Here is a 12,625-nt window from a genome sequence, read left to right on the forward strand (position 1 = left end):
TCCTATTGGAAAGATATTGTGAAACTTGAAAGGGTTCAGAAAAGATTTACAAGGATGTTGCCAGGGTTGGAGGATTTGAGCTATAGGGAGAGGCTGAACGGGCTGGAGCTGTTTTCCCTGGAGCGTCGGAGGCTGAGGGGTGACTTTATAGAGGTTTATAAAATCATGAGGGGCATGGATAGGCAAAGTCTCTTCCCTGGGGTGGGGGAATCCAGAACTAGAGGGCATAGGTTTAGGGTGAGAGGGGAAAGATATAAAAGAGACTTAAAGGGCAACTTTTTCACACAGAGGGTGGTGCGGGAATGGAATGAGCTGCCAGAGGAAGTGGTGGAAGCTGGTACAATTGCAACATTTAAGAAGCATTTGGATGGGTATATGAATAGGAAGGGTTTGAGAGGGATATGGGCCAGGTGCTGGCAGCTGGGACTAGATTGGGTTGGGATATCTGGTCGGCATGGATGGGTTGGACTGAAGGGTCTGTTGAGGAGAAAGTGAGGTCTGCAGATGCTGGAGATCAGAGCTGAAAATGTTGCTGGAAAAGCGCAGCAGGTCAGGCAGCATCCAGGGAACAGGAGAATCGACTTTTCGGGCATCAGCCTGAAGAAGGGCTTATGCCCGAAACGTCGATTCTCCTGCTCCCTGGATGCTGCCTGACCTGCTGCGCTTTTCCAGCAACACATTTTCAGCTCTGAAGGGTCTGTTTCCATGCTGTACATCTCTGACAGAAAGAGAGATGAAAATGGAGAGAGAGAGAGAGAGAGAGAATAGGCAGAGAGTTTGAGGATAGACTGAGAAAGGGAATAGAATGAGGATAAACAGAAAGAATGAGAATAGACGGAGAGAGAATGAGGACAGAGAGAAAGTGGGAATAAACACAAGAGAGTGAGAATAGACACAGACAGAGAGAGAGAGAGAGAGAATGGCTAGGGAGATTGATGTGAGGGCAGTGGTCAGGGACGGTGGGAGTTTATAGAGAGAAGGTGAGACGGTGCAGAGGGAGGGACTGGAGCTGGAGCTGGGATTACGGAGAGACGGAGGGAGGAGGCAGCAGCGAGCGGCTCCCGCTCCCTAACCCGCCCGGGGATCGCAGCCTGAGAGGCGGCTGCGGAGGCGCTGTGTGACCGGGGCCAGGCGCTACTGCTGCGGGCTTTGTGTGTGCCGAGGAGTCGGTGTGGTCTCCCCCCGCTCCCCCGCCTCCTGTCCCCGGGGCTGGAGTTAACTTTGAGCCGCTGAAGGTGAAGTTTGTCTGGGAGCGGGGAGCCGGTGTCCCGGTCTCAGGCACCATGAGGAATACCGAGGAAGGCGATGGGTTCGAGGCGGAAGCCTCCAGCACCTCCATGATGTCCGGGGCGAGCAGCCCGTACCAGCCGACCACCGAGCCGGTCCGCCCGGGCCACCACCGGCGGCTACAGCTCGCCTGGGACCCGGACTACCTGCGCTCCAGCTTCGGCATCCTCAAACTGCTCGAGGTGGTGAGTGTGACTGTGCCTACCCACCTACCGCGGGCTCACACTCACACATTTACACACTCACACTCATTTACACCGTCTCTCATTTACTCTCACACTCACTCATTTACATTCTCTCTCACTGTCACCCGCTCATTTACACTGACACTCATTTACACGCACTCACTCATTTACACTCAGTCTCACTCATTTACATTCTCTCAGTCTCACTCATTTACACGCACTCATTTACACGCACTCAGTCTCACACTCATTTACACGCACTCATTTACACTCAGTCTCACTCATTTACACTCACTTATTTACAGTCTCACACACTTATTTACAGTCTCACACTCATTTACACACTCACAGACTCACTCGTTTACACTTACACTCATTTACACTCACTCTCACACTCACTCATTTACACTCTCGCACTGTGCTCACATTCACCCCACGTGTACTCTCTCTCACACACACATTTACCCGGAGCACTCTCACTCTGTGTGTTTTCACACTCACCCTGGGTACTCCCTCTCAACCACTGTGGGTGTACACACACACTCACCCTGGATGCTTTCACTCACTCACTGCTTGTGTTCTCTCTCTTGCCCCATCTATAAACACTTCTCCCTGTGGGTACTCACACTCGCCCCCATCTGTGCACATTCATCCCACACACTCCCTGTTCACACTCATACTTGCCCATCTACAAACACTGACCTCATCTATACACACATATCAGGGCTATACACCCTGAGTATACATATTTTCTCCCCCCCCCCATCAATAAACATTTAACCCCATCCATACACCCACCCTCTGCTATAAACATTCCCACACCCCTGTGTGCACACGCTCACCCTATATGTTTACACAGACTATCTGCATACACTCTCCTCTGCACAGCATTTCCTCCCCCTCCTCTCTCTCTGCCTGTCTCTCTCACTCATTCTCACAATCTCACACTCACCCACTCATAGGCGTACCCCACACATCCTCTACCCCACGTCCAACCCACCATCAACAGACAAACCGTGTTTGTGCACACTCACTCACTGTCTACATCTCCTGCCACCACAGTCCCACACGCTTTCAGATCTCTGCATTAGGTACTTGAGTTCCAGCTACAAACAAGACAGTCCTGCATTTATATAGCACTTCTCATGACCACCCACATCTCAAAGCACTCTGCGGTCACTAAATAAGTTTTTGAAGTGTAGTGCAGCAAACATGGACGCCCCTCTGTACAGCAAGCTCCCTCTAATAGAAATGTGACAATGATCATATAGTCCGTTTTGAACGATGTTGGTTGAATGATAAGGGTTGACCAGACCATTGGGGAGAATTCACTTGATCCTCTTCAAAATAATCTCATGGGATATTTTGCCCTGACCTTTTAGTTTAATGTCTCACCTGAAAGATTGTCACCTCTGACAGTGTACCCTCCGCTCAGGACCACACGGGTGAATGTCAGTCTTAGTCTTTGAGTTTAAGCTCTGGAGTGGAAGCTGAGCCTTCGGATTCAGAGGGGAGAGTGCAAGCATTGAAGGTCTGAATGTAACCACAAGAGGTACTGGGAATATCCAGGTTAGACAGCATCAGAGAGACAGAAACTGTTTGGGGTTCGGGTTGATCAGAACTGGATGACCGTTAGCTGTGGAACTGACATTAAAATGGGTTCAGACTGCAGTGGGTCTGTTTCTGATACTTGATGGATTTCCATCTCTCTGGGATCGGCCCTGTGTTTCTCTGCACTGATGTTGCCTGACTTGTCAAGAGTTGTCGGTGTTTTCTCCCTTTAGTTTTGGTTTTTTGTTGAACTTTAATGGGCCTGAGCTCCTGGCTCAGAGATAGAAAGTGGAGAGTCTAAGCCCCCACTACAGAGAGGTAGAGGACAGGATCTTGATCCACACTGTCAGAGGGGCCTGTCCATCCCCTCGGCTGAATCTAAAGACTCTGTGACACTATTTTAAACTCATATTACCTATAATGTGGTTATTTATCACTTAAGCACTTGTGTGAGCTTTCTGTTTGCAAATTGGCTGTTTTGATTCCTATGTTAGAACATGGCATGTTGCAGGCTCTTGTGCAGTGATGGTGTCCCTACCTCTGAAGCAGGAGGGCCAAGGTCAAGTCTCACTTGCTCCAGAGGTGTGTAATAAAAGGAGGCAATGGCCAAATGGTCTTATTGCTCGACTGTTAATCCAAAGACCCAGCCAGACGATAAATCCAGGTAATGTGTTCTGGGGATTTGGGTTCATATCCTGCTACTGCAGGTAGTGGAATTTGAATTTCATAAAAATCTGGGATTAAGAGTCTAATGATGACCATGTAACCATTTTCGATTGTCAGAAAAGCTCATTTGATTCACTATTGTCCTTTAGGGAAAGAAATCTGCCGTCCTTACCTGGTCTGGCCTACATGTGACTCCAGACCCACAGCAATGTGGTAGATACTTAACAGTTAGAGATGGGCAATAAATTCTGGGCTAGCCAGTGTTACCCATGTTCCACGAATAAGTTTAAAAAAAACTCCACTGGTTGATTTAGAACAGATCGAAATTCCTGGATATTAATTGTGAATTGGTTGTTGTTAACTGTATGCATGTTGTAAGGATTTGGTATGTAAAGTTGAGGTGAGGGTTGAGGTACAGTTGCATGCTGATTATATTTCCGTTTGTGAATCAATCTAAACTCGATAAAGGTTAACTTTGGTTTCATCCTTCACCAACTGACTCTTGTTGAAAAAGGCAGTTCGTGCCTGAACAAACTTCGATCAATGTCATGAGCTGGTCTATGTCCATTAGGTTATAAAGAACTGCTCCTGGGAGGAGCCAACCAGTTTGTGTTTGCAAGACCAGCTCTTGGTTTCATGTAGCTAATAGTAACTTGAGAATAGCTGAATATTTCCCAAGAGACTTTCATATGGTATCAGTGCAATGTAACTGGTTACTAAATACTATGTAATAAACAGAGTCTGTTTATCAAGGCTGAGCTCCTGGATGGCTGAGGTCATTGTGTGGGTATGTCACTCGGTTCTGGTAATTTAGAAGAAGGATTGGTGTCAGTGAGTCTCCCCAAATCCTGGGTGGACAGGACCATATAGATATCAGCTATCCGGGGGTTCACACCTGCCGATTTTACAGATTCTTTAAGATCTTTGGGATGTTCAGAGGCTCTAAAAGGTGCTACAAAAATGCAAGTTCTTCAGAATCAGCTTTCAATCAATCAGCTACCTTTCCCTCCGGAAGTTTAAACTGTGAATGTTAAAAATTTGGCATTCTTGCATTTGTCCTGATGAGTCCGAGGTGAAAAGCTTTGGTGACATGTTGCTGTTTTCAGCAGCGTTCTAGTTTGTTTGTTCTTTCTATTTCTTTTATCTTTACACCTCTTTCCCCAAACCCTGCCCCTGGGATTGCAGTGGGATCATGCTCTACCTGAACCTGAGGCAACAGAACACTAGCCGGGAATCCAACCCTGCATGCTCATGAGCTACGTTTGGAGGTCGCCTCTTCACCACATGGGCAGTGATAGTTACTGGAAACTTGCTCAACATGCCTTGCAGGGTTAGATGCCATCTTTTGTGCAAATTTGGAGCTGGCGATGATGTTAGTTTATCTAATCCTTTCCTCCAGTCTGTTGATTTGTTTACTTTTCGCATATTAACTGGAATTCCCACAGGCTCGGTAAATGCTACTGATGTTGCTTGCTGTACTTGGAGCTGTCAATGACATTTTAAACTGTTTGCTTTCATCTTTGAAATGTTCTGCTAGATTTTGGGTCTTTTTTTTGTGCTAGCTTCTTTTTTGTACCCAGACCAGTATGTTTCCCCACTGCCCCCAGATTGAAGTTTCTCTTAAACAGACACTTCTCTGTCCTTGCAGCCACCATCCCTTTCTGCAGCAGTTGCTTCAGAGCTTTTTTGATTCCTGTACATTCACGGAACATAGAGCAGTACAGCACAGAAACAGGCCATTCAGCCCACCATGTCCGTACTGACCATGATACTATTCTAAGTTTATCCCATCTGCCCGCACGTGGTCTGTATCCCTCTGTTCCCTGCTTGTCGATGTCTGCCTTAAAGTGGAGGAGCCGGTGTTGGACAGGGGTGGGCAAAGCTAAAAATCACACAACACCAGATTATAGTCCCAACAGGCTTATTTGGAAGCACTGGCTTTCGGAGGTAGTTGGTGAAGGAGCAGCGGTCTGAAAGCTAGTGCTTCCAAATAAACCTGTTGGACTATAACCTGATGTTGTGTGATTTTTAACTTGATGCCTTGTAAGCATTGCTATTGTATCTGCTTCCACCACCCCTCCTGGCAGCGTGTTCCAGGCACCTACCACCCTCTGCAGTTAAACCAAAAACTTGCCTCGCACACCTTCCTTAAAGTTCCCATTCATCTTCAACCTCTCCTGACTTTCTCCCCTTTTTTTTTGTGCTGCACTGAACTTTTGAGTTTTAAAACCATTTTAATGGGAAGGCAGATTTTTGAGCAAGTCTGGGGTTCTCGTGAAAAGGCAGGGAAGAGGAGTTGAGGATGATCAGGTCAGCCATGACCTCGTTGGCTGGCAGAGCAGACTCGATGGGCTGAATGGCCTACTTCTGTTCCTATATCTGATGGTCTGAGAACGTTCCGAAGAAATACTGGAACCTCGACAGAGTGGCCCAAGCATGTCCCTGAGAGTTTTACAGCCTTTTGAAAGTCAGTTCACTGTTGTGATGTAAGGAAACACACCGACCACTTTACAAACAACAATCTGATAAATGAGCAGTTTGTGTTTTTTTTTAGCAATGTCGGTTAGGGATAAATATCAGTCAGGACACAAGGAATGTGGTTTTTAAGAATTTCTGGCTGTTTCTGCCCAGTCATGGTGAAATCAGTTGTAGGGTCCCCACCCATGGAGAGGGAGATTATCAAGACAGTAAACATGACCAGCTCATTCTTATTTTATTACAGATTAGAAACTTCCTCTCCTCCCAGCACAGTGAGGGGGCAGTTCCACAGCGCTCTCACCATGAATTCCACAACATTTTAGAATTTGTGATGTGAAAATATTTGGTTGAATTTCATGTTCTTTACTGAGGAGTTCAGTGTAATACATAGTTGTGGAAGGAAGGAAAGAGCAAAGGAGTTTGAATTTTCAATTTTGGGGATCTACCTAAAGGACTGGAGTACAAGAATGCAGAAATTATGCTGCAGTTATACAAAACCCTGGTCAGACCCCACTCCGAGCACTCTGAGATCTGGGCACCACACTTTAGGAAGGATCAATTGGCTTTGGAGGGAGAACAGAAAGTGTGGTGCTGGAAAAGCACAGCCAGTCAGGCAGCACCCAACCAGCAGGAGAATCGACGTTTCGGGCTCATTCCTGATGAGGGGCTTATTCCCAAAACATCGATTCTCCTGCTGCTTGGGTGCTGCCTGATTGGCTGTGCTTTTCCAGCAACACACTTTTTGACTCTGAGCTCCAGCATCTGCAGTCCTCACTCTCTCCTTGGAGGGAGTACACTGTAGGTTTACAAGAATGATACCTGGACTTCAGAGATTAAGTTATGAATACAGGCAATGCAAATTAGGCCTGTTTACTCCAGAATTTAGAAGATTAAGGGTTAATCTGATCGAAATCTTCAAGCTGTAAACAGGAGAAGACAAGTTAGATAAAGATAAACTATTCTCACTGGTTGGTGATTCTGGAACTAGGGGGCAGAGTCTGAGAATTAGGGCCAGATTGTTCAGGAGAGATGTTAGGAAGCACTTTGATACACAAAGGGGTGAGAGGTTTGGAACTCTCTTCGACAAATGACAATGGATGCTGGATCAGTTAATTTTAAATCTCAGACAGATTTTCTTTCGTCAAGCAACAGTGTTGAAGGATAGGGACCAAAGGTAGGCAAGTGGAGTTAGGACACAGGTCAGCCGTGATCTCATTGAATGATGGAACAGGCTCAAAAGGCTGAATGGCCTACTCTGTTCCTATTTGGGGTCCAGGCTTTCAGTTTTCAGGTACTGTACATGCCTTAGTCCTCAGATTGTGATCTAATTCGAAAGCGATTGCATGAGTTGTGTGTGAACCATTTGGTAAGATGCAGACGCTCAGTAGCAGCAGTGTATACTATCCACAAGAAATGGGTGAGACCTGGAGCTGAGCACGCAGTGGCAGTTCGGTGGGCTGAGGTAATTAAGAATCTGTGTGCTGACGTTTATCAATGTCAATACCTTTTCACGATAGAGCCTGACTCTTGGCGATCTTTCTCATTCACGAGATGTGGGCATTGCTGACTGGCCAGTGTTTATTACCCATCCCTAGTTGCCCCTTGAGAAGGTGGGGGTGAGCTGCCTTCTTGAATTGCTGCAGTCCATGTGCTCTAGGTAGACCCACAATGCCCTGAGGGAGGGAAATCCAGGATTTTGACCCATTGACAGTGAAGGATCAGCGATATATTTCCAAGTCAGGATGGTGAATGATTTGGAGGGGAACTTGCAGGGGGTGGTGTTCCCATGTATCTGCTGCCCTTATCCTTCAAGATGGAAGTAGTCGTGGGTTTGGAAGGCACTGCCTGAGGATCTTTGGTGAACTTCTGCAGTGTATCTTGTAGCTAGTACACACTGCTGCTACTGAGTGTCAGTGAGGGAGGGAATGGACGTTTGTAGATATGGTATTAATCAAGTGGGCTGCTTTGTCCTGGATGGTGTCACATTTCTTGAATGATTGGAGCTACACTCATCCAGGCAAAAGTGGAGTACTCCATCACACTTCTGACTTGTGCCTTGTAGATGGTGGACAGGCTTTGGGGAGTCAGGTTGAGTTACTCACTGCAGCATTCCTAGCCTCTGACTTGCTCTTGTAGCCATTGTGTTTATGTGGCTGGTCTAGTTGAGTCTCTGGTCAATGGTAACCCTCAGGATGTTGACATTGCAGGACTTGGTAAAAGCACCATCATCACTCTTCCTCCTTGGGGGTGAAAGCTGTTTTTGAAATTGAAGCTCATTGCATTGTCTCCCCTTTGGTTTTGTCAGTAGCACTTATTTAGCCCCTGAGTCATGACCTGGTGGGTTCAGCTCCAATTCCAGGAACATGAGCAAATGATCCAGACTGTGTGTCCAGGATAGCTCAGTGTAGGACTGAGGAATGCACTATTTGAGATGCCAGCTCCCAAGTGAGGCATTAAACTGAAGTCCCATGACACCAGTTCATGTGTTTGTGGGACCTTATTTTGCTCACTGGGCTGCCAACTCTCCAAAGGTGCTGCTTTGTCTGTAGTACTCTTTGGAAAGTTACCGTCCCAGGAAAGGCATGATCAATTGTCAGGCCCTTGGTTTTTTTTCTACATGTATCTCCGCATTGCACTGTCTGCCTCTATCCTTTGAAGTAGATGAGTTTGGACTTGAGAGGGTGTACATTGTAGGAAGGAGTGAGCCACTGCATTGGGACTCTGGAGTTGGAGTAGGTGATAACTATGGAAGTGGGGGGGGGGTGTTCTGGTTTAAATCCAAGGGCTGAAAGGGCACTCCAATCTTGATGACCATTTGTGTATTCTATATCCTTCACAGAGCTAGACGCCTTCCAATATTTATCTCCAAATATTAATCCTCTAATACTGATCTTGTTTATCTCCTCACTGGATGTGGCAGTTGAATTACCAACATAACAACGACTGGACTTTAGGGAATGCAGAAAATTTTGAGGTTACAAAATGTGCTTATGTAAGTAAATGTATTTTCGCGGAGAGTGAATGGCTTTCCTTGAATCAGAAATCCAGTTGTTTCAGATAACATGATGGAGCAATAGTGATGAGGTGACTGTTCACTTGGCATTAAAGCTTACATCCTTTTGACATAAGTCTCCCGCTGATAAACTGGGAGGCGAGAGCCCTTTCTGTGCTGAGGTATGAACAGGACAATTTGACACCTGGCTGTATTTAAGGGCCTTCTGTCCCAGGTTTGACAATGGGGGAAAGACTCCAGTGAGCGGGCAGACTGTAGTTGAGAACAGCACCTGGTGCTTGAAGCCCGATGTAGACTGGAGAAGGAACTTCAAGAATAGAATCATCGAATCCCCGCAGTGTGGAAAGAGGCCATTTGGGTCAACCAATCCTCCGAAGACCCATTTCCCCCTACTGTATTACTCTACATTTACCCCTGAGTAATGTACCTAACCTACACATCCCTGAACATTATGGACAATTTAGCATGGCCAATCCATCTAACCTGCACATCTTTGGATTGTGGGAGGAAACCGGAGCCGCTGGAGGAAACCCACACAGACACTGGGAGAATGTGCAAACTCCACACAGACAGTCACCATAAAATCCGACAAGGGCTCTTTCCACAGAGTGGTGAGAATATGGTACTCGCAACCACAGAGAGGGCTTGAGGAGAATGGAATTGGTGCAATAAAGGGGAAGCTGGGTAAACACACACACAGGAGGAAGGGGGCTACTGAGAGGCTGGGAGCAGACCCATCTCGAGCTGCCAGGGTGCAGGAGACCTGGGATTCTGCACCGTGTTAGGATTCATGAATGGCCTCATGATGCAGGCACCACGAGGGAGCGGTGACCGTAATATGATTTGAATTTTACATTCTGCTTGAGGGAGAGAATCTCTGCCTCAGTCTCCATCTTTAAATAAGGGCAGTTCTGGGGCACTTAAAGCTAGCTGAAGTGAATTGGCAGATCAGGTTAAAGGACAGGTCAGAAGAGATGATGTGGCAGACTTTTTTTTACATTACATTACAGTGTGGAAACAGGCCCTTCGGCCCAACAAGTCCACACCGACCCGCCGAAGCGCAACCCACCCATACCCCTACATTTACCCCTTACCTAGCACTACGGGCCATTTAGCATGGCCAATTCACCTGACCCGCACATCTTTGGACTGTGGGAGGAAACCGGAGTGCCCGGAGGAAACCCATGCAGACACGGGGAGAACGTGCAAACTCCACACAGTCGGGAATTGAACCTGGGTCTCCGGCACTGTGAGGCAGCAGTGCTAACCACTGTGCCACTGTGCCGCCCAATTCTAAGGGAATATTTCAGAATGTACAGTAAAGACTTTCCAACAGAAATTCCAAGGCATGGATCCACATCTGTGGTTAAAGACAGTATGAAACTTAAAGCACAGAACTGTGCCAAGGTATGGCAGGTCAGAGATTGGACAGAATATTAAAATAAAATTACAAAATGAATGGGGAAAATCAGAGTTCAAGAGAGAGCTCACAAAAACATATATAACGATAGTAAGTTCCTATAAATTATGTGAACAAAGTGAGTGTTGGTCTTCTAGAAAGTAAGTCTGGAGAATTGATAATGAAAAATGAGGACATGCCAAGTTCATTCAACAAGAATGTTGCATTGGTCTTCACTAGAAAGGAGATAAGTAACTTCTCAAAAGCAGCAATACATCAGGAAATGGAAAGAAGGAATCATGACAGAGCTGGTATTGAGTAAACTGTTGGAGCTGTGTGCTAATAAACGACCCTATTTCTTCCTGAAGAACCTCCTCCTCCTATTGTCTTGGAGGAAGTGGCTGGTGAGGTAGTCAATGCAATGGTTTTAATTTTCCAAAACACACTTTGTTTGGGGAAAGGCTCCATTGGATTGGAAGATAGCTAATCCTTTTATTCAACAAGGGAGAGAGAAGGAAAGCAGAATGCTGCAGACTGGCTAATTTAACATCTGTCATTGGGACAGTTACAGCTGGGCACTTAGATCAATTCCAGGTGATCAGACAGAGTCAACACGGTTTTGTTAAAGGGAAATCATGCTTAATCAGTCTATTGGAATTCTTTAAGGAGATAATGTGCTGCTGATAGAGGAAACCAGTTGATATACTGTACTTTCCAGAAGGCATTTCATAAAATGCCTCAACAAAAGCATTTGTGGAAAATAAAAGCTTGTGGGAACATAAGCAACGAATCTTCTATCCTTGTTACTATCAGGAAACAGGAGTAGATAGACTAGGCCTTTTCATATTGCTGTAGGAGTCTGACCTGGGACCTCAACTGTTTAAATTTATATAAATAACTTAGATGGAGGGATGGTTGCTAAATTTGCTGATGACACAAAGACAGATGGGCAAGTAAGTTGTAAGAGAGCAAAAGGAGTTTACAAAACAATTTGGCGTGGTCAGATAACTGGGCAAAGATATCGGATAATGTAATCCGAGAAGATGTGAAGTTGTTCATTTTGGCAGGAAGAATGTTTTTGAAAACAAAGCGCATTATCTAAATGGTGAGAGATTGCGGATTTCTGATGCAGAGGGATCTGGACGTTCTAATGCATAAAAAGCCTAGTATGGGGATAGAGCAAGTAATTGCAAGCACTAAGAGAAAATATTATCATCAGAAATAGGGAGGTTATCCAGGGTACTGGTGAGACCATGTCTGGAGTAATATGTATAGTGTTTGCCTCCTTTTCCTGAGGAAGGATGTAAACATGTTGGAGGTGGTCCAGTGAAAGTTTACCAGACTAATACCTGAACTGGGGTGAGTGGGGGGTGTGGGGGGGGAGAAGATGACGGGGGTGAGATGTTGTCTTGTATCACCTGGAGTCTAGAAGATGAAGGGTGACTTGATTGAAACATAAGTGATCTTGAGGGGCATTGACTGGGTGCTTTCGTGTGAGAATCGCGAACCAAGGGTCAGCCATTTAAGACAAATGAGATTTCTTTTCTCTGTTAGCACTGTGGGTGTTTGGAACTCTATCAATTGTGGAAGCAGAGTCTTTGAATATTTTCAAGACAGAAATAGATTTTAATGAAGGGGGTTCTTATTGAATGGTGGAATGGGCTGGAGGGACTGAGGGGCCTACTGTATGTTGTATGGTACATAAACACCAGCAGTGAGCAGGTGTACTGTAAATGCTATTTAAATCTAAGTGGGATCTTCTGACAATTTTGAAAGGGTACTGCTGGTATGAACAGAGAAGGTGACAGAATGATGGATTTAATTATAATAGACTGAACTGTGCAACAACAACTGTCATTGCAGCTACAGGAACGGATTGTAACAGAGTGAGCTAGATCGCGTGTATGTCATCCTACAGACTTTGTCCGGGTGCCAGCATTTGTTGGATCTCTCTAACTGATATTTGCTGTACGTCCCACTGATATTTATTATGTAACACAAACCAAAACAGGCAGCACAGTGGCTCCATGGTTAGCACTGCTGCCT

At 45.8% G+C, this 12,625-nt stretch overlaps 1 protein-coding gene across 1 annotated transcript in view; it reads left to right on the top strand.

Moving 5' to 3' along the window:
- The first annotated feature begins 952 nt into the window (after positions 1-952).
- Positions 953-12,625, top strand: part of cmtm4 (CKLF-like MARVEL transmembrane domain containing 4) — an 82,015-nt gene continuing 70,342 nt past the window's right edge. Inside the window, exon 1 of the mRNA XM_043706536.1 lies at positions 953-1,472. Coding sequence (XP_043562471.1) covers positions 1,284-1,472 — 189 coding nt within the window. The 5' untranslated portion in view covers positions 953-1,283. The remainder of the gene's footprint in view (positions 1,473-12,625) is intronic.

Source organism: Chiloscyllium plagiosum, chromosome 17 (assembly GCF_004010195.1).
Source record: "Chiloscyllium plagiosum isolate BGI_BamShark_2017 chromosome 17, ASM401019v2, whole genome shotgun sequence".
Taxonomy (NCBI): Eukaryota; Metazoa; Chordata; class Chondrichthyes; order Orectolobiformes; family Hemiscylliidae; genus Chiloscyllium; species Chiloscyllium plagiosum.